This window comes from Lacerta agilis, chromosome 1 (genome assembly GCF_009819535.1).
Source record: "Lacerta agilis isolate rLacAgi1 chromosome 1, rLacAgi1.pri, whole genome shotgun sequence".
Classification (NCBI taxonomy): domain Eukaryota; kingdom Metazoa; phylum Chordata; class Lepidosauria; order Squamata; family Lacertidae; genus Lacerta; species Lacerta agilis.
Genome location: NC_046312.1, coordinates 80,118,966 through 80,140,766, shown reverse-complemented (window position 1 = coordinate 80,140,766; position 21,801 = coordinate 80,118,966). Strand labels below are relative to the sequence as shown.

General features: G+C 40.3%; 1 protein-coding gene across 1 annotated transcript in view; it reads left to right on the top strand.

Moving 5' to 3' along the window:
• ZDHHC5 (zinc finger DHHC-type palmitoyltransferase 5) overlaps positions 1–21,801 on the top strand; it is a 42,188-nt gene that overhangs the window by 3,117 nt on the left and 17,270 nt on the right. Inside the window, exon 2 of the mRNA XM_033158076.1 lies at positions 9,043–10,464. Coding sequence (XP_033013967.1) covers positions 10,361–10,464 — 104 coding nt within the window. The 5' untranslated portion in view covers positions 9,043–10,360. The remainder of the gene's footprint in view (positions 1–9,042; positions 10,465–21,801) is intronic.

Genomic DNA, 21,801 nt, shown 5'->3' with positions numbered 1-21,801 from the left:
AGCACCCACACTTCCATTAGTAGAGGCAAATGCTGGTTCAGAAGCTCTTTAGTGAGCTCAAGAGCACCAGCTTGAGCCTACTCGGCCAGCAAGCTTTAATTTAATATGAGCAGGGTGGATATTACTACAAGGCTGTGTGTCTTTATTGCACTGTACAACAACAACAAACTTTATTACAGTCGCAGACCAGCATAAGATACAAACATGGCAATAAAATAAAGCACATAAGACTTAAAGAGGAGAGGGATAAAAGCAAATAGTTAAAAGTGGTTATAACTCACATAAATTTAAAGCAGTTAGAGACAAAAGACAAGCGGTTAAAAGCAACTATAAGGGAGGGAACATGAAGCAGCACAGGTCTTGCGTTATGGGCCTTCTGTTTAGGCCTGGTTTGTGACACAAACCGTCCTTTGACGTATGTATATATTTTGCATGCTATTCTTTTTGCTATACAGTGGAACCTCATGTTACGTACTGCCCTCCTTATGAATGCTTCGGGTTACAAGCTCTGCTAACCCAGAAGTAGATGCTCCTGGTTGTGAACTTTGCCATGCAGCAGCGGCGGGAAGCGCCATTAGCGAAAGCGCACCTCATGTTAAGAACCGTTTCAGGTTACAAACAGACCTCCAGAATGAATTAAGTTCGTAACCGGAGGTACCACCGTAGAGGTAATGTCCTTAAAATTCCTATATACGAATTATAGCACTTGTGACAGTTTGTGCATTTAAATATGGGAATATAGGAACCTGCTGACTGGGTAATGTTGTCATTGCTGCTGTAATGTGTTTTCTACTTTATTCTGCCTTGGTCCAGCCTCCCACCCTGCAAAAAAGTCCATACTTACATGTAGAAGCAAGATTTGATGGTGACTGGTCAGACTAGAGCTGTTTTTTCATTAGTTGAGAATGAAATGCATAAGTTTAGGTGTAAATATTCATATCTGAAAAAAGAACAAAATGGTTCTTCATTTTACAGTACATAGAATATCTTCTTTTCACTCAGTGACTCTGTTAGGGCAGGGACGTCCAACTCCAAACAGACTGCGATCTACTCACAGAATAGAAAACTGGCAGTGATCTACCCCTTTTTGGGGGGTGTTTCAGGTCAGAACTTCCCGGGGATCCCAGTTGAACGCGATCAACCTGTTGGACACCCCTATGTTAGGGCATTGATTTAGTTTAACGATGAACTGTAGAACTAACATTCTTATGGCTAAATTAATATTAACCTAGTTATTTAAGACAGCAGAAAATTGACATTTTTAAAAACAACTATTCAAGCCAAACTTTTTTAATATGATGAAAAACTGTTGACAATAATTTGAAGTTAGCTGTTTAAGAGAAACTCCTCTTTAGGATCTGAATAAAGATATTCTTGGAACTTTGCAGCACTAGAGCCGAAAACTGCACCTTATTTGGATAAACATCTTTAAACAGTTACTAGCTCTTGTGAGATTGTTTTTTAGGAAGCTTTGCAGTTACATCTATATTGTGTAAAGTGGCTTGAGAAACAAAACAACAGCTTAATTTGTATGGTGGCTTGAAGAAGTGGGCTTATGTATCATATATGCCACTACTTCCTCTCCACCTATTATAATCATTATTTCCCACCTTTTACTCTGTCTGGGACTCAAGGCAGCTTACAGATAAAATAGAAAAAGCTAAAAACCTACTGCAACATGTGGCACAGAATTGTATCCTTAGACTTCTAGTCTAGTAAGGCTTGGTGAATAGTATTACTGGTACTTTGAGGTGGTGAGTGAGATGCCAATAAGTTTTTGAAAAAAGAATATGGTATTGTTTTAGGAAGACTAATGCCTAATATAAACACTGTTGATGGTGTTCTAGAGTGAGGAAGTTATGGGTTTAGGGAGCAGAAGAAATTGCAACCAGTAGTACAGCCTTTGTATATGTATGAATTAGAGGTGTAACAAATAGTGGAGCTTGTGTAAGGAGGCAGATTGAAGGTACTGCTGTGATGGTTCACCTGAGACTATTGACGCTTTTATGAAAATGTAAAGGATAAGGAATTGGGGAAAGTTGTGGGGGGAAAATGGGTAAATTTCAAAACTGACTGCCTTGACTAAGGGTTTGGAGTTGAGTTAAGTGAGGTGAAAAAAAGTATGGGTAAGTAAGACCTGAATAATCGTGTCTGGGGAAAGGTGGGGAAAATCACGGAACAGATTCTTCTAAAAAGAAGGTTAGGTGGAAAAGAGACAACTAGAAAGGCTATAGAAGTTAGTATTTGGACATGAAGAAAATAATACCAGGGAACACTTTAGAGAGTCATTTTGTTGTTGTTGTTCAGTCGTTCAGTCGTGTCCGACTCTTCGTGACCCCATGGACCAGAGCACGCCAGGCACACCTATCCTTCACTGCCTCTCGCAGTTTGGCCAAACTCATGTTAGTAGCTTCGAGAACACTGTCCAACCATCTCATCCTCTGTCGTCCCCTTCTCCTTGTGCCCTCCATCTTTCCCAACATCAGGGTCTTTTCCAGGGAGTCTTCTCTTCTCATGAGGTGGCCAAAGTACTGGAGCCTCAACTTCAGGATCTGTCCTTCTAGTGAGCACTCAGGGCTGATTTCTTTGAGAATGGATAGGTTTGATCTTCTTGAAGTCCATGGGACTCTCAAGAGTCTCCTCCAGCACCATAATTCAAAAGCATCAATTCTTCGGCGATCAGCCTTCTTTATGATCCAGCTCTCACTTCCGTACATTACTACTGGGAAAACCATAGCTTTAACTATACGGACCTTTGTCGGCAAGGTGATGTCTTTGCTTTTTAAGATGCTGTCTAGGTTTGTCATTGCTTTTCTCCCAAGAAGCAGGCGTCTTCTAATTTCATGACTGCTGTCACCATCTGCAGTGATCGTGGAACCCAAAAAAGTGAAATCTCTCACTGCCTCCATTTCTTCCCCTTCTATTTGCCAGGAGGTGATGGAACCAGTGGCCATGATCTTAGTTTTTTTGATGTTGAGCTTCAGACCAAATTTTGCGCTCTCCTCTTTCACCCTCATTAAAAGGTTCTTTAATTCCTCCTCACTTTCTGCCATCAAGGTAGTGTCATCAGCATATCTGAGGTTGTTGATATTTTTTCCGGCAATCTTAATTCCGGTTTGGGATTCATCCAGTCCAGCCTTTCGCATGATGAATTCTGCATATAAGTTAAATAAGCAGGGAGACAATATACAGCCTTGTCGTACTCCTTTCCCAATTTTGAACCAATCAGTTGTTCCATATCCAGTTCTAACTGTAGCTTCTTGTCCCACATAGAGATTTCTCAGGAGACAAATGAGGTGATCCGGCACTCCCATTTCTTTAAGAACTTGCCATAGTTTGCTGTGGTCGACACAGTCAAATGCTTTTGCGTAGTCAATGAAGCATTTTACTTATACTGTATTGGTAGCCTTGGTAAATCAGGAAGCATGGTGGCTGAATGAAAGGGCTTCAATGGGAAAATCAGTAATACACGTTCATTATTTAACTATAGGAAGATGATAATGTGTGAAAAGTGTGAGGGCTGATAATTTAAGTCCAAAAATACTTTTTTTAAGAAGGAAGAGTGAATAAAGAGTGGTAATATCAGATGTACTGGAAACGAGGTATCTGAGTCACATTGGAAGAAGAGATTGCAGAAAATTAAAACTGAACACCAAGTATTTGTTTTTCTAATTTGATATAACATAAATAGAATGTTACAAGAATAAGCAGTTTGCTGAGGATGGTTCAGGTAAAACTGCTGCATGAAACTCCATTGACAAGCTGTTACCTGAATTAGAATTATTCTTAATCTGTTTGCCAGCGAACAACACAGTACTCATTGAGTTTTCATTATTATATACAGTTTAAATTTAGGGTAATTGTTTGAAATAGCAGTTGTTGATTTGGAGGGTGTGCTGGAGGAAGGGTACAGGAAGATGATTTTTGCCAATACCCTCTTCCCTATGTGCCCCCTAAAAAGCTGATATAGGACATTGGGATACTTTTCAAAACAGTATGGTAGGTGGCCCTGGGGGGCTGTAGGGAGGCATGTGCCCTTCCCTCTAGCAGGATGTTGTTGTTGAAACTGTACAATTTATGGAGGTGCAAATCTGCATATAAATGGTTGTAATTTGAGCATTTTTTTGGGGGGGGAGACAGGCATCTTGAAAGGAAAATACTGCGACTCGTATTTTTCTAGAGAGAAATGCATTTATTTGACCTGTGCTTGGGAAAAGATGGACCTATACTGAAGATAATGGAGCAAACAAATAGATTTGCTGCTTTTAAAAGTATTCTGGAAGTAGATTGTCTAGTTGAGATAGCGATGTGGGTGTAACATTTTCCAGTGCTTAATTTTTCCATAGAAACTTTTCACTTTCATACGTTTGTTCATAATACTGAATGCACACCAGTTACTAATATATATTAAGAAAGCTTGGCAATGTTTTTGGCTTTTCCCTCTAAATACAAATAAAATAAATATTCTAATTTAAATCACTTAAGGCACCACAAATTATCTAATGCAATTTACTCTAATTTGTATCGAAATTTCCCCCATAAGTTTTCCAGAAAACCCACATCACTGGTTGACAATGACAGCTAAATTACTGCTGTTACATGCAAGAGTTAAATCATGGTTAGTTTTCAGGATTGCTTCCAATCTTAGTTCTGTTCATAGTAAGATCTATTGAAATTAATTGATGTGATTATGGTAACTTAGGTCCATTAATTTCAATGTGTCTTGAAAGATTTTATTTCTTGACTAGCATCAGTTTCTGAATTCTTAACCACTTTCTTTTCAAGAGGCATATAAGTAGAAAATGTAGGAACAAAGATGCTTGTTGTTTCACTCAGTTGCTGGTGGGCAAAGCAACAAAAGCTTTTTGGGGGACCACAGCTCTGTCAGATAACATTTATAGATTTTAAAAAACACACATTTTGCCATGCAACAATTAGTCACGGAACCAATGAAATGAGGCAAATATTGAATTACCGGTATCCAAAGTAGTGCTCAGGATGTAATAGAAGATGTAGTGCTGTCAGATTGGTTGGCATGCGTCTGTCTTGGGAGACAATGGAATAGTGCACTTTTGAGTGTTAAATCAAACTGTAGGAAGGTTACAGCGCTTGTTGTGATTGTAGAGACTGATACGGGTGAGGCATGGTTGTTGCAGCTGGGGCAGATTGTTGTGCTGCTGCAGATGCAGCTTGGTGTTTCTTCTCTCTGCACTCCTCGTAGTAGCTATTCCTCCACTGGTCACTGCTAGAAATGCTATCAGTCTGCTTGGAAATAATTGCACAAATGCTATCAGATTTATTTTAAATTTAATTTATGTGAGTGTGGGAAATTTCCCAGAAAGGCCAACATTTCACTATATTTCTGTGTGTGTGTGTGTGTGTGTGTGTGTAGAGTGGATCGGTTCTAACAAATTAGAAATTCAGTGTCATTTTCTTCGTTGCCATGCATAGCAATCCCCCTCCCCTCCAGGGTTTCCCCTGATCCTCCCAGAGTCAATTACTTTTAGCATGTGTATGGGGTGGGGGAAGCCCCATTGCACAAAGAAACAGAAGAGGGCCCACCCTGTGGAACGCCCTCCCATCAGATGTCAAAGAAATAAACAACTATCTCAAGTTTAGAAGACATCTGAAGGCAGCCCTGTTTAGAAAAGTTTTTAATGATTGCTGTCTTACTGTATTTTAAATCTTTTGTTGGAAGCCGCCCAGAGTGGCTGGGTATAAATATATTATTATTATTATTATTATTATTATTATTATTATTGTTGTCATTGTCATTGTCATTATTACTATTACTAGTCTGTGTGCAGTACTTCCACTGAGGGGACCAATTAGTTTAATTCCACCCTTTGAATCTGTTAAAAGGAAGATGGTAAGACACAGAAGTATCAGATCCCACCAGGAAGCCTGGAAGTTATTTAAAACTATGTAGAAGGTCAGATAAAATTCATGTTGCTGCTCGATAAAGATGCAAATAAGACAAAGGGGGATCAGCATGGTTAAATAGCAGAGGAGGATGCTTTCCATAAGTCTTAGTATAGTTACTGTCTGCAAGGTCTTGTCTGTCCTCTCTCACTGCCTGCCCTGAAAATTCCATTACGTAGTACCATTTCTTACCCCTTTGCTCCTGAGAGCCCAGATGGCTACATTCTGGATGTACAGTTAAATTATATACAGATTCACTACCTTTCCCCCCTTATGTTCTTCGTTTCTCTAGTCCTTTGATCTCTGTACAGTGGTGCCCCGCTAGACGAAAAAGTCTATGGGGCTGCCTCGCAAGACGAAAAATTTTCGTCTTTTTTTTTTTCGTTTTGCTGAGCGCGGCTGTCATTGCCGCTCCGCAAGACGAAAAACCCGCTAGACGGAAATTTTCGCAGAACGAATTATTTTCGTCTAGCGGGGCACCACTGTATTTGGACTCCCTTTTTTCTTGGAGATGGGTAACTTTGAATTTGAGGTATTGTAAAAAATTCTGTACATATTCATTTATTGTACTGTCCTGCAGGGTTCTGTGATATTCTAGTGGGATCATCACATTTAATATAGTTACTTCTAGACATTGAGTACCACACCTTCTTGCTATGTTTCTATTGGCCTTACAATTTTTTGTCTGGTCCAGTTAAAATAACTCAGTCTATAGTTGGCTCTAGGCCCTAGGGAATAGCTCTTTAGTGAAATTTTATTTGGATTTGGGTAGCCAAAGTATACGGACCTCCTGTATTTCTAGGGACCTGACTCATCCTGTAATCTCAAACAATAGTCTAATCCTAGTGTGAACATTGTTTTTTTTTTTCAAAAGTTGTTCTGAAAGACAGTACTATCATACTTTGTAAATAATTAGAAAAGTGGGGTTTAGGGTTCTGAATCTTAAATGATTTAATGATTTAATCCCACAGTTCCCTGTATCATGTCAGTTTGTTCACTCTTCAGTTGTCTCATTTCTCATATGAGTTTTTCATTATGGATATATTATTTTGATCATTATGAATATGGACATTATTAGAACTCTTTATTTTTACTACAGTACTGACCACACCTCCCTTCTTTGTGGGATGTTCTTGTTGATACGTAGCAAAGAAGCTACTAACCTTTATTATTGTACAAAGTATTCAAAACCAAGATTTAGGTCTAAGATTACATATACATACCTTGGGTTACAGGCGCTTCAGGTTGTGTGTTTTCAGGTTGCGCACCGCGCCGAACCCGGAAGTATCGGAATCGCACTTTGTGCATAAGTGCTGAATTGCGACCCGCACGTGCGCAGACGCGTCGCTGCGGGTTTTGAACACTGTGGGTTGTGAACGCACCTCCCACGGAGAACTTGTTCTGAGGGTTCTCATTACCCACTCCCTTCAGTTTCAGAGGAGCAAAAGGGCGAACGTCCTGTTGCACAAGTTGAAGTCCTTGCATAAGGTTTTGACTGATGGGATTTGTTAGATGAACACTGCCCATTGGCTGTATTTGTATTTATATATCACTTTATATCACTTTTCAGGCAGACATGTCAAACTGGTTTGCATAAGATTATTACAACAATAAGCACTGGTTGTTTTTTTTTTAAAGTAACAATAAAATGGATAAGATAACTGCTACTGCTTCTTCTCACTCTCCTCAGGGCAAGATAGTTCTGCAGAAGCCCCTGTGACTGCAGTTTGGGGAAGGGTTGCTATGGGAGCTGGGTGTTGGCTGTTCACCAGGCTGTTTCACTTTTCCAGTCTCCTCAGGGCAAGTTGGTTCTACAGGAATCCATGTGATGACATTTGGATGATGGAGGGGCCACAATGGGAACAGGATGGGTGGAATCTCCAAGCTTCTTTCTTCTCTCCTTCCTTCAGGGCAAGGTGGTTTTCCAAATGCCCCTGCAGAAAAATGGCATGAAGTTAAAAAGGGGGGAAAGCACATATTTTCCCTTTACCACACTTCTTCCCTTTACCCCAATATTGTTATAAACTGCTCAGTTATAAACTGGGCTTGCAGCCAGTCCAGAACCCTTTGGTATTTTATAGTGGGGTAAGGAAAGGCTTGGGGAGTCAGAAATAATCTCCCTGAAATCACACCCCATGATGGGGGGAAAGCAACACTGACCAGCATTCCAAAGCTCCTGATCCAGGCTGGCTGCTTTTATTGGTTGGGGCTGCACAACAGCATTATGAGCTGGAAAACACTACAAGGTTCCTGCTTGAAAGAATCTTATTTGTTAAACCTACAAGGGAAAGTTGTTGTTGTTGTTTAGTTGTTTAGTCGTGTCCAACTCTTTGTGACCCCATGGACCAGAGCACACCAGGCACTCCTGTCTTCCACTGCCTCCCGCAGTTTGGTCAGACTCATGTTGGTAGCTCTTTCAAGGGAAAGAGAAGGCTATTAATCAGCTTGCAAGCAACATCCAGAAAGCAGATCAGAAAGAAGGAGAGGGAATCTGACCAATGGGAAATACAGTCAAAGGGGATGTGCACAGCTGGGGAGAGGCTTAAAGGACTGATGGGCAAAGTAACAGATCTGAAAGTTAGGTTCTGCACATATATTTTAAGGATAGAAACTTTATAACAGTAAAGAGTCTGCCTTTTAAGATACAAGACATGAATTATTTGACCCTGACATTTTGAGAAACAATCACCTAATTCTGGTAGAACAAAGAGTTGTCTTAATGTACACTTTCTTTCGAAGTGTAGTAATTTTGTAAATCTGCCTTTTTAAAAGAGTGGAGTCCTGGCTCTGAATATGCTGAAAATAAAGGTAAGCCACCAGGTTTTGGGTTTCAGTTTTATTAACATTAATAGATAATTTTAGATAATCCCAAAATCCGGAATGAGTTAATGGATGTTTGAAGCTCCCTGAGTGCAAAATATGTCGTGATGTGTGTCCTAAATATAACATGTCTCACAAGTTCTACAGATGTGGAAACTGAGTCACATAAGACTGTTACCCATAATTATAGGTTCTCATATGGGGAAAGTACTTTGGCTCTTAACTCTCAGATCTGTACTAAAGATCAGTACTGCATTGCACTTTCTCTTGAATGCTTAACCTTATTTTTATCTCTTCTAGGTACAAGAAGCTCAAGATGACAAGTTGGCAAAATGATTTAAAGACTTTTAAAGCAAATATGAATGAATAAGGATTAATTTTATTTGTGTGAAGGGAGCATGAGAATGCAACAGTTTGGAGCAGACAAAGTGCTCTAGGACATGGGTGTGGCGCTCCCAGGCATCTTTTCTTTTTTACTGTCAGTTATATTTTGGATTTTTGGGAAAACACTTGAAAACCCAGTCTCTAACTGGGTCTACTCCAGACACAACTGATCCATAATTAATGAAGCAGTCTCAAACTTAATTTTCAGTTTTTACCAGTAAAACTGAACTTGTTGAAGGATTTTTGATGTTGTACACAAGGGAACAAATAAGGAGACTAAAACGCAAGACTAGCCTTCCAGTGTGCCCCCTACTCCCCCTTGAAAGAAAAGGATTTTCAGCTCAACCTTGCACCAGCTGTTACCCGGATTTAGCAGTCAAGAGAGAAATAAACAAAATTAAACAACGAATGCCAGACAACCCCAGTTCCTGGTGAAATCAGGGGCGAGTGCTCCTACTTTAAAAGAAGAGAACGTTTGCGGCACGAGGTGGGGGGCAGAGAATGATGTGCACAAGTGTGACAGATTTGCTAACACAATAACCTTCCGCTGAGCAACAACCAGAATGTACTGCTTTATACTAAAAGCAGATTAAAAAGGAGAAACTTGCTCCAGAGTATACATTGCAAAATCACCATGTGTTTTCTGAAACAAAAATAATAACAAAGCAAACCATCAAAACCTAGTATATACCTTGTGTCTTTCATTGATCACCTTCCTTGGGGTGCTCATTTGGCTCATCCTGCACTCTTGCACTAAAACGTCTAGCCCAATTCTGATACTTCATTTGCTACATTTTTCAACTTTCTGTCACCTCAGAAGAGGATCATCTCTACTCTACTCTAGGAAGCACACTTTTTTACAGGGCTTTCCTGGTACAGGAACCTGCACAATTTCTTGAACCACTAGAATTTTCAATTGGAGTACAAGCTCCCATTTTATATTTTTAATTTTCCTTGCCCCACAAGAATCTTGGGACCACATATAGAATTCCCATTGTTGTCTTCTGTGACACTTACTTGGGTTGTGAATACTACTATTCATTTTCATCTGGATCATATTGTAAATCTGATCTGACTCATAACACCTAACTACAAGAACTTGAATACAGATTTAAAAGTCTCCTTTGCACAGTTGCTTTTCTTTTTGAAGGTCCCTCCTGCATTTTCTTGTCCTTTCTGACTCCAGTTGGGCCTGGGCTATGCTGCAGGGCGGATCATCCATCAGAGCTCCAACATGCCAGCAGCATCTGGAAAGAGATTCAAACCCAGCAAGTATGTCCCTGTATCAGCGGCTGCAATCTTCCTAGTAGGATCCACCACACTCTTCTTTGCTTTTACGTGAGTCAAGAAAATATATAGTATTTGGGAAAGGGGGGGCATGGATAGACTGGGTTGGCAGTTTTGCATGTAAGTCTAGAGGCTGTTAAGAAAATCCAGTACTCCTGGATAGAAAAAACCAGCCTTGTACTCATTTTTGTTATGCTGACTTTACAGAAATGGTAATCTAAATTGGGGCACTCAGAACCCACTGATTTGATGACTAATTTTGTTTAGCTTTGTTGAACCGAAAGCCTCCTTACCTTCAAAGTTGTCAGTTATGTTTCAGAATCTGTTGCTGTGAAAAATGTCCACTGACATTTCTAAAAGTGCATTGCAATAGGCAATCTGAGATTGTGAATGGCATACTACAAAAACATCAGTTTCTGTTGAACACATGGTGATTGGGGTTTCTTTATTTTGATGTTTATTGATGTGGCTTCAGTGAAAAACATATTGGGCAATGTATGCTTGTCATACAAGGACTTGTGATACTTAGAAAGAAAAATAAGCCACATTGATGATGATTAGTATGACCCAGCATGTCAGCAGTGGTACTTGGACTGTGCTACATGGGTTCCCATTCACAATACGATGCAATTTTGCTATGCTGTGATGAAGGCAGAACTATTGTTTGGCTGCTATAGTGTTCATTTAGCTGAGCTCCTCAGCAGTAAATGTAAAGGGACCCCTGACCATTGAGTCCAGTCGTGGACGACTCTGGGGTTGCAGCGCTCATCTCGCTTTATTGGCCGAGGGAGCTGGCGTGCAGCTTCCCGGTCATGTGGCCAGCATGACTAAGCTGCTTCTGGCGAATCAGAGCAGCGCATGGAAACGCTGTTTACCTTCCCGCCGGAGCGGTAACTATTTATCTACTTGCACTTTGACGTGCTTTCGAACTGCTAGGTTGGCAGGAGCAGGGACCGAGCAGCGGGAGCTCACCCCAAAGTGGGGATTCGAAATGCTGACCTTCTGATTGGCAAGCCCTAGGCTCTGGTTTAACCCACAGCACACACACATAATTTAGCTTTCTTCCACTAATTTATTTGCTGCTTGTAGCAGACATGCTTAACCTTGCAGGTTGCTAGATGCAAGATTCTTGAATATGTGCTTTAAAGCTTCTTTTTGGCTAAAAGAATTGGAGCAAATATCTCAGTCCAGTTCCAGCTGTTGATTAAAAGAGCCTTCTAGGTCTGAAGATGTGACTCAGTATATTTGGCAGGCAATAATAGCTGAGCTTCCAAGAAGCCTGTTATCTACAGTGAAAAACATGATTCAACAGATCTTGGGGGTGTCTACATTCAAGAATACTTGAAGTTGTTTTTCATGATATTTGGTAAGCAGTTGCATGAACCCTCCCACAACTATGATCTTACAGACTTTAGTTTGGGATATGACCCTGAGAATTTGAGCAGTGAATGTATAGTATTGTAAATGCTGATTACTCTTTTTGCAGAGTAACAGCAGGAAAAATAACCTTGTTTTTCTAGTAGGCATATTTTGCTATCTTCAGAATATCTTACCTTGTAACATTAACCATTAGCAAAATATACAGAGATTGATTGTCACATTCAAGCTTTGTTAACCATGCAGGCATTCTCTTGGCCCTGGTGTACCTTTCTTGATCTCTAGAATACATTCTAACTGAACTTCTAATTTATAGTTTAAAACAACATTTAAACATTTTGGGTAGATATGACCTCCTTGACTTTGCCTTTCAACTTTCTTTTTAAACTTCCTTTTCTGGGAAGTTTCCTCTTTTTGAAGTCAAATGTGACTGGGTTCAGAGTTGTTTGTTTTGTTTTCTTTTGTTGCAGTTGTTTGTTTACATATACATTGAATTTGATAGCATTATGATCACTCAAGATTAAGTCCCCAGGGTCATAACTCCTCTGTTCAGTTCCATTGCCTGGTGTTCTAAGTCCAGGGTAGATAAAAATCAATGATTTTTTTGATTTAAATCAGATTTTTTTTTAAAAAAATGCTTTTTGGGGAAAATATATTACCATCCAAAGGTTATTCAATCATGAAATAAATATTAGTTTTTTAATTATGTAGAATAAGGCTGTATATGTTTAATTTTTTTGGTAAATAAATTCCATTAATCCATTCACAATGTCATTTAATCCATTCACAATGTCATTCCAGAGGTTTTTGTATGATTATTGGGCAGTTTCTCTGCCTACAAGATATTATCACAGATGCTTGGTTTACTTTTGCAGTTCTCAAAATTGAATTTGACTCAGCAAAGATCACATGCCTCTTCTTCACAGCAAAAATGTTATAACATGAACAGAGTTGAGAAAAAGATCTTAATCCTATTGTTCTACAAACCTATGAATACAGAATCAACCCCTTCAGTGTTAAGTTTCAAGAAGTTCAGTGAATAGAATAGAAACAATATTTTTCTGATTGTTTGGAGTGCAATGGATCTAATAAATCTATTTAAATTGTTATTATTAAGGTAATGATTATTTTTCTCCTTCCTAAGTACAACAGAAAAGTTGTCCAAATATGAATGATTAACCTATTGAACTGGGGATAAAAAAAAACTAATATGAAAAGTTGTTATTCTAAAAATCTTCATCCACTTGCATATTAAAGTTATACCAGCAAGAATTAGTCTTTATGTAGAAAACTGTGATTTAAATCAAGCCTTACTGACAAGTGATTTAAATCGTGATTTAAATCAATTTGATTTAAATCAAATCCACCCTGTCTAAGTCAGAGTCATTTTGAGCACCTAGAAAAAAATATGCACTTAGTCCATGTGAGGATAATGGTAGTCACCTATTACTGCAGCATTTCCTCTTTTAGATGCCTCCTTGATTTAATTCTCCATTGATTTCTCATTCTCCTTTTCAAGTTACAGGTAGGTAGCCGTGTTGGTCTGCCATAGTCGAAACAAAATAAAAAAATTCCTGCCCAGTAGCACCTTAGAGACCAACTAAGTTTGTTATTGGTATGAGCTTTCGTGTGCATCTGAAGAAGTGTGCATGCACATGAAAGCTCATACCAATAACAAACTTAGTTGGTCATTAAGGTGCTACTGGCAGAATTTTTTTTATTTTGTTCCTCCTTTTTAAGATCATTGAGCATTTTGGTCAGGGGGAGCAACAGCATTTCTCTAGTACTAAATTACTTTTTGAGGCTTGATATCACTACCCACAAAAAACTCTAAGGAAGAATCTGTGCCTTTGGGGATTTCCAGTTTATTGGACTCCATGTTCTCTTTGGCATATAGAGTGACACCACCTCAGTATGTCCCATCCTGTCCTTCCTGTAGAGTTTGTATCTAGAGGTAACTTGTGTGTCATCGGCTCTGTCCATTCCACCAGGTTTCTGTTATGCCTACTGTTATGTCTGGAGCTTTAATCCTAGAATAATAGGCAGGTAGGATGTAAAATTTTAGAAGGGAAGTTTGAACCAGCCTATCGGGTGTGTTTGTCTGAGCTTGCCTGCTTGCCCCTCCCAGACCCCAGGCTACCGGTATATATCCTTTATTCACACCCTAGGTAACACCTGATAGGTTGGTTTAAACTTCCCTTCTGGAGCTGGATTGGATGGCTCCAACAGCCAATCAGATTATTACATTCTAAAATCCTACCTGCTAATTATTGTAGGATTAAAGCTCCAGACATAACACCTACTATATCGGTATTGTCCTCAAAGTCCAAGTAGTCTAGCTCATCCATCTTGACTCAAGAGTCTTCTAGCATATAAACTTACATTTTGTTGGTTGTATCCAACCTACTTTTCAGTAAATGGCTCTCTTTTCTGTCCTCAAATATTATTCAGAGGGTTGGGGGAATCCCTAGAACAGATTAAGAGGGCACATGATGAGAGGAAAGGGGAAGAAAATCCCAACGCACAAGCAGAAATCTGCACTAATGGGAAACTTACTCAGTTGTATCCAGCGTAGCATTAAGTGACTGTCTTTGTCATTTGTCATTTTAGTCTATGGTGATTGGGTCTTTCTGAACTTCTGTCATGTGCCTCTGTACTGCCAGTACCCATTTAAACAATCATACCACTTACACCTTGGTCCTTGGTGGGAAGATTTTGCTTCCGTTGGCTTCACCCCATGCAATCAGTTTAAAAACTGCTCTGACACATTTTTTAAATTATAAGCATCAGCAGTCAGTTTCCATCTTTTTTCAAGTGGAGCTTGACCCTTTTGTGCAGGCCTAAAACATTCCCTAGTGCCTAAAAAATCCAAATCCTTCCTCCTGACACCACCATCTCATCCACTCATTCATACTGCAAAGCTGTGCCTGTCTAGCTGGCTCTGTGTGTGAAACTGGTAGGATTTCAGAGAAAGCCTGGTTTTCATCATCCTACCTCACAACCTAAATTTCACTACCAGGGCTTCCTGACTACATTTCCTCATCTATTAAGTGCAAGCACAAGTACTGACTCTGCTCTAGCAGTCTTTACTAGGCTATCTAGATAATGAATGGCATCCACATCTTTCACACCAGGTAGGCAATTCACCCTGGCATCAACATGGCCATCATTCAGCCATATTTCTATATCTACTACCAGGAGTCCTCCACCCCATGAAGGAACCAAAGAGGATAACAGCTTGTCTCCCATGGAATAAAGGTAAAGGGACCCCTGACCATTAGGTCCAGTCGTGTCCGACTCTGGGGTTGCGGCGCTCATCTCACGTTACTGGCCGAGGGAACCGGCGTACAGCTTCCGGGTCATGTGGCCAGCATGACTAAGCTGCTTCGGGTGAACCAGAGCAGCGCACGGAAACGCCTTTTACCTTACCTCCAGAGCAATACCTATTTATCTACTTGCGCTTTGACGTTCTTTCGAACTGCTAGGTGGGCAGGAGCTGGGACCGAGCAACGGGAGCTCACCCCGTTGCAGGGATTCGAACCGCTGACCTTCTGATCAGCAAGCCCTAGGCTCTGTGGTTTAATCCACAGCGCCACCCGCTTCCCTTCTCCCATGGAATAGGTGCCTTCTAATGGATCTTTTCCCTCTTTCTCAGAGTGATACCTTCCTTCCCTGAAACCCTAATTCTTCATGATGGCAGGGGAGCTGTCATCCTTGAAACGAGACACAGCTATCATGTCTTTGAAGGCCTCTCCTACTAATCTCTTTGCTTTCTTCAGGTCAGCCGTCTTGGCCTTAAGGGAACAAATCTGTTTTCTCAGAGGTCAGGAGCTCATTGCACGGAACACACACCGATGACCTCTGTTCAGCAAGCAGAGTGACGAACTGTAATACACTGGAAAGCCCCATACCTTTGCTGGCTTTCTAACTGCATATCTTTGTGGTGCTGGGCTCAGTTAGAAACCACTGAGCCTCTTGGGCTTGCAGATCGGAAAGTCGGTGGTTTGAATCCCTGCGACGGGGTGAGCTCCCATTGCTCTGTCCCAGCTCCTGCCAACCTAGCAGTTCAAAAGCACGCCAGTGCAACCTTTGGGGGTGGACTCCAGTGGTTCTTCTAGTGATAACACCACATCACTGAGAGCCAGTGTGGTGTAGTGGTAGACTCGTAATCTGTGGGGACCGGGTTCGTGTCTCCGCTCCTCCACATGCAGTTGCTGGGTGACCTTGGGCTAGTCACACTTCTTTGCAGTCTCTCAGCCCCACTCACCTCACAGAGTGTTTGTTGTGGGGGAGGAAGGGAAAGGAGAATGTTAGCCGCTTTGAGACTCCTTCGGGTAGTGATAAAGCGGGATATCAAATCCAAACTCTTCTTCTTCATCATCATCATCTGCAAAAGCTTTTAATTTATAGGATTGCTGCCCCACTGTAATTCCTTTAATCTTCTGATTACTTCTTATTATTTGCACCAAGACTTCTAAGGCTAATATAAACAATAATGGTGATAGTGGACAACCCTCTCTTGTTCCTTTGGATATTTTACACAGTGTGGTAGGAATATTGCCCACAATTAACATTGCAAAATGCAAGGGTACAAACTAAACTCTTACTGAGTATGCTAAGGGGCAGGTGTTTGCAGCTCCATCTAACATTTGGGACTAAGTATTTGCTGTTTTGAAAACGTTGCCACATACTTTTACACTTCATAGACTAAATGATACAATTCTATGTAACATATAATGCTGTTCATATTTTTAAAGTACCGGTAGTAAAGTAGTTTAGATTGTTTTTTTTTAATTTATAGTTTCAGTTCCGCTCCCCCACCTGCAAATTTCAGGTTTTTCCAGGAATCCCTCTTTTATTCCCACCCTACCCCCTTTGTTTAAATGTTTTTGGAAGCTTATTAAAAATACACTTACTACAGGGCTTTCTGAGTTTCTTCTAAAGCCTCTGAGGGGCCTCTCATATTATTTCATGTCTATATATTCAAAATATTTATATACCACTCTTCTGATGGGAAACTGCCCAGAGTGGCTTACAAATAAATTGTTCTCCATTGTACAGTCTAAAAAGCCATAACAGAAGAGGGGAAAAGATGAAGAGGGGAGAGGAAAACAAGCAGTCTCTGTCACCACATTCTTAAGTTACAAAATTCTTATATCATCTTGCATGGAAGTGGGTTGCTCAGGGTTTTGGGGGTTTCTTAAGGCCTTTGTGGCCTCTGAGAAAAATCCCTGGCAACCAACCTTTCTGAAACTGTATAATATAGGTGGAAGCTGCAGTTTAATACAGGGTGGATTGTTTGCCTTCTGGAATCTATCTGGAAACTGCCAGATTCTTAGCACTCCCATTGCAGCAGGTAGGTTTTGGGGGTCTAGTGATAATACTAATACAACAACAACAACTACTACTACTACTACTACTACTAATAATAATAATAATAATTTATTTATACCCTGCCCACCTGGCTGGGTTTCCCCAGTCACTCTGGGTGGCTTCCAACAAAATATTAAAAATACAATAAAACATCAGACATTAAAAAGTTCCCTAAGCAGGGCTGCCTTCAGATGTCTCCTAAAAGTCAGATACAGTAGTTGTTTAATTCCTTGACATCTGATGGGGAGGGTGTTCCACAGGGCAGGCACCACCACAGAGAAGGCCTTCTGCCTGGTTCCCTGTAACCTCACTTCTTGCAGTGAGGGAACTGCCAAAAGGCCCTGAATTTTTCTCACATGGTAGATGAAAATGATAAGCATGATGAGAAGGAAGGAGAGGCCCAGCTCAACTGATGAGAACAGCAGCAAATAGAGAAAACAGTTCCTTATTGATATACACTTATTTTTTAAAGTTGACCTCTTAAGTGTAAATTGTGAATATAGTAGGTTGTTTGAAAACACTTAAAGTATAGGTACACTGATCAGATCTATTGCAGAAACTATTAACTGTTTGTATGCTTATGCTTGGAATTTAAATGTAGGAGAAATTTCTCCTTGAGTGTTGTAGAAAGCAAGACTTTGATAATTTCCCACCCCCTACAATCAAAAGTACCTATAAAAACAAATTTATGTCATATACCTGATGGAACTGTTGGACAGAATTCACACATAGTACAGTGTAAATAGATGAAAGCTATGGAATACAGTACTTTTTGACTAATGACAACACTTCACTAATTTAGAGCTTGGGCAATTGAGCTTATATACTGTACTTTAATGGCCTATGAACTTTTCCTTCTGCAAAGGAGAGATAGCCCCATACTATATTTTAGGAGGATCTCTTTTATTCTTTTGTAACTGATTTGTCTTTGAAACATTATTTAGGAATGCCATGTCAGCAGGGCTCTTGAAGCTTAAATTTAAAAAATATAAATATTGTACTATCAAAACTTTTCCATAGCTTGTTTTGGTCCAACTATATCAAGTTACCTGCAATGTGTTCCTTAGGTTGCCTGACTGTAAAACTGTAGAGTAGTCTTTACAAAGTAATAGCTGTTTAAAAATGTAAATAATTTAAAGTGACATAAACACTTGCTTAAGGTTTTCTCCAGATGAAGGCATGGAAGGAGACAATCCTCAAAATTAAGTGTGTATCTGATCTAACTGGCATTTTTGCCTGCAAATATCTTTAGAGTAATAGTGGGCAGCTGCCTCATTTTAATCTTTAGAACACTAGTAACGGTAAAGGGACCCCTGACCATTAGGTCCAGTCGTGGACAACTCTGGGGTTGCGCCGCTCATCTCACTTTACTGGCCGAGGGAGCCGGCATACAGCTTCCAGGTCATGTGGCCAGCATAACTAAGGTGCTTCTGGTGAACCAGAGCAGCACACGGAAACACCGTTCACCTTCCCGCTAGAGCGGTAACTATTTATTTACTTGCACTTTGACGTGCTTTCTAACTGCTAGGTTGGCTCCTGCAGGGACCGAACAATGGGAGCTCACCCCGTCACGCGGATTCAAACCGCCGACCTTCTGATCAGCTAGCCCTAGGCTCTGTGGTTTAACCCACAGCGCCACCCGCATCTCACCTTCAGAATACTAGTACTTGGTTAAATGATTCTTGTATATATTATGTAATTGCCTTTCCATTGATTGCTGTACAAAAATAAGGAGCTAAAATTTGTTGCAAATGCCTTAGTACCTGCTTCACATTTCCAGAAACCTGCTCCCCCTTCCTCTTCTTTGCACCCTCCCTGATAATAAAACCAGAACGTTAATGTCAACAGAATTTCTAGAGTTCAAGTAATAGAATGCCATTCATGCATGATGGACAGGATGTATAAAGTGAAATGAAAGAAACAAAAGCCTGAGCAAGCATGTTAGTGAAGCAGTTTGCTTAAATATACCATTTGCATCTCTTTTCCTACGGGATCTAGAAACTCGGCCCTCCAGATGTTTTGGGACTACAACTCCCACAGTCCCTAGCTAATGACCAATGGTCAGGGGTGATGGAAATTGTAGCCCCCAAACATCTGGAGGGCCAAGTTTGCCTGTGCCTGAACTAGAAGGCTAAAATCTTAAGAGCAAACCACTGAACTTTTCTCTCTAATACTGTTAGATCCCGATTGGGTCAGGATTCTAGACACAGGTTACATAGGCATCTTAAGAAACTGAATGGGCTATGCTTCTAATAGAAAAAGTTCCATTAAGTATAGGTCGCAGTTTCCACATGTCATTGAAATTCATTGTCAAGGTCCATTTTCCTGGTCTCGATGAAAAACAGTTGGAACCGATGGATCATTGATGCCACGAGTTTTGGAAGCACCATCCCTCCTACATTAAGGTAGTTGACATTGTTTGTGCCCATTTAATCAACAGTGTGCTTACTGGTGAGTCTCTTCTCATATAAGTATGTATACTTTTCATATTTTATTTTGCATGTAAAACAATCACTTTTAAGCTTCCGAGCTGGTTGAGTAACTTTTTCATTTGTCCAAAACATAATAGCTTTTTGTAGCACCCATAAGGAATTTCTAAGAAGTTGAATGTTGGAGGTTTGCCTACATATAAGAAGTTATTAGAAAGTTGGACTCAAACAGTAATTTAGCAGAAATGCAGTAATTATGACTGGCATGATCAGGAACACCATGTGAGTATCCAACTTCTTCAGAGTAGGGGCGATATTCTATTCTCCTTTGCACTATTAGATGTCTCTGCAACAGCCAAACGAAACTTAGAACTTCACTAGTGTATAGCTTGGAGGCCTAACACAGTTCACTAATGATGAGCTGTGAATGAGTCACTTCTTCATCCCTTCAGTTGTAGCAGGGAAAATACAAACATGGGCTGGGCATGTCTGTGTCATTAGATATTTGGGAAGGTTTCTGACCTAGATCTCTTCTGTAGGGAGAAAGTTATAAAATAAATTGGGTTAACTACTGGGATTGGACTTGAGAGTTCCTGTCTGAGTTCTTGAAACATTACCTCCTCTGACAGGGTGGAGTCTCCAGCACCTGCCTGTCTACTTTGAATACCTTGACCACCTTTCCTTTTGCCACTAGCCGCCTTACTTATTTTCCCTCATTTCCTTTATTTTTTCCACAGTAGAAGGCTTTATAGTTAAAATATAAGAATGTGAGTGTTAGGTAAAAGACATATAATTCCCATCTTTTAGATGCTTGGCCTATGATGTATGTGCAGTACATAATAACTTCTTTTAAAAATAATCAAGAATCAGCAACATCATTGTCACCTACTATCTCACTCTAATTCCCATGGTTATGTCTGGCCGTAAGACTGTTTCTGTAGACATATTGAATGCTAGTGGCTTTGGGATGTGTACATATATAATAATTTGAATGTGTTCATTTATCCTTTTGCTGTGATACCATTTATCACTGTGACACCTGGACAACATTGCTCTAGTCTCATAGAACAAAAAGGCTCCATATCATGTTATTTTGATTCACCAATAAGCTCAAGTTTCTATCCTTAACTCGTATAGAAAATATCAACTTGTGTTGTATTCTCTCTAGATACATAGCACATTATTGTCTTCCCAGCTTTGGTGTGTTTGCATTGCCTAATTCTGCTGTTCAGAATCCACTGATGTACTTCCCTGCCTCTAGCTACCAGATCACCATTAATGATTCACAGGCCTGATGCCAGTAGGCAGGGTTTGTTGAGTCGGTTTTTAGCTGCTGCTTCAGCCTCTTTTTGGCCTGTATTGGAGATTAAGCCTGTGTTCTCACTGACCCACAAATGAAAAGAGTTGAACTGGCCTTTGCCTTATAGATATTTTGATAATGAGGGGGAGGAGAGGAAGACTATATTGGGAGGGATGCCTAACCCTTCCCTGCTAATCTAATATATGCCCCTTAGATACCCTTAGTGGGCTCTGAGCATTCTGTCAATTGGTTTACTCCATATGTCATTTTTTAGAGGTAGCCCTGCATTTCCTTTCCCTGCTCTTTGCTCCTGCTGCCTAAATCCATCTGTTTATCACAGGCTGCTCTGATTGGAGAAAGAAGGACAGATGCTGCCCTAAATCTATGGGATTAAACTCCCAGCAGCAAAGCAGATTAGGGTATTACACTGGCGTCTTCAAGGGGGAAGCCCGCTGGGTCCTGAGCCCAGGCTTTTCTGTGGAAAGGATTCTTCAGTGTAGTAATTTTGTCAGTGGGTACCATCTTAACATTTTCCAACCTCCAAGACTGTGCCTGTGTGTTTGCTTGTGGATTAGTCATATGAATGAGTACCTTGTCCTGGAAGAATTGATCTGCATTGTCCCTCTAAGGAATGGAATTATATGACATAGGTCTGGCTTCTGTCCTAAGTCACAGTTGCATGTGAGATATATATAGTGTTTGTGGCATATTAACTTGTGGTGTTACTAATATTTCCAGAGTTGTAATTAACACCTATTCTGAGCAGCACATAGATACTGTGGCCAGCTTAAATACCTGGCTACACAGATGCAAGGATAAATCCACCCATCCCCCATTCCCATCACTGAATATGGCCACACACCCTGCAGTGAACTAGCCCAGAGAGGCACAAGTTATAATCACACTGTT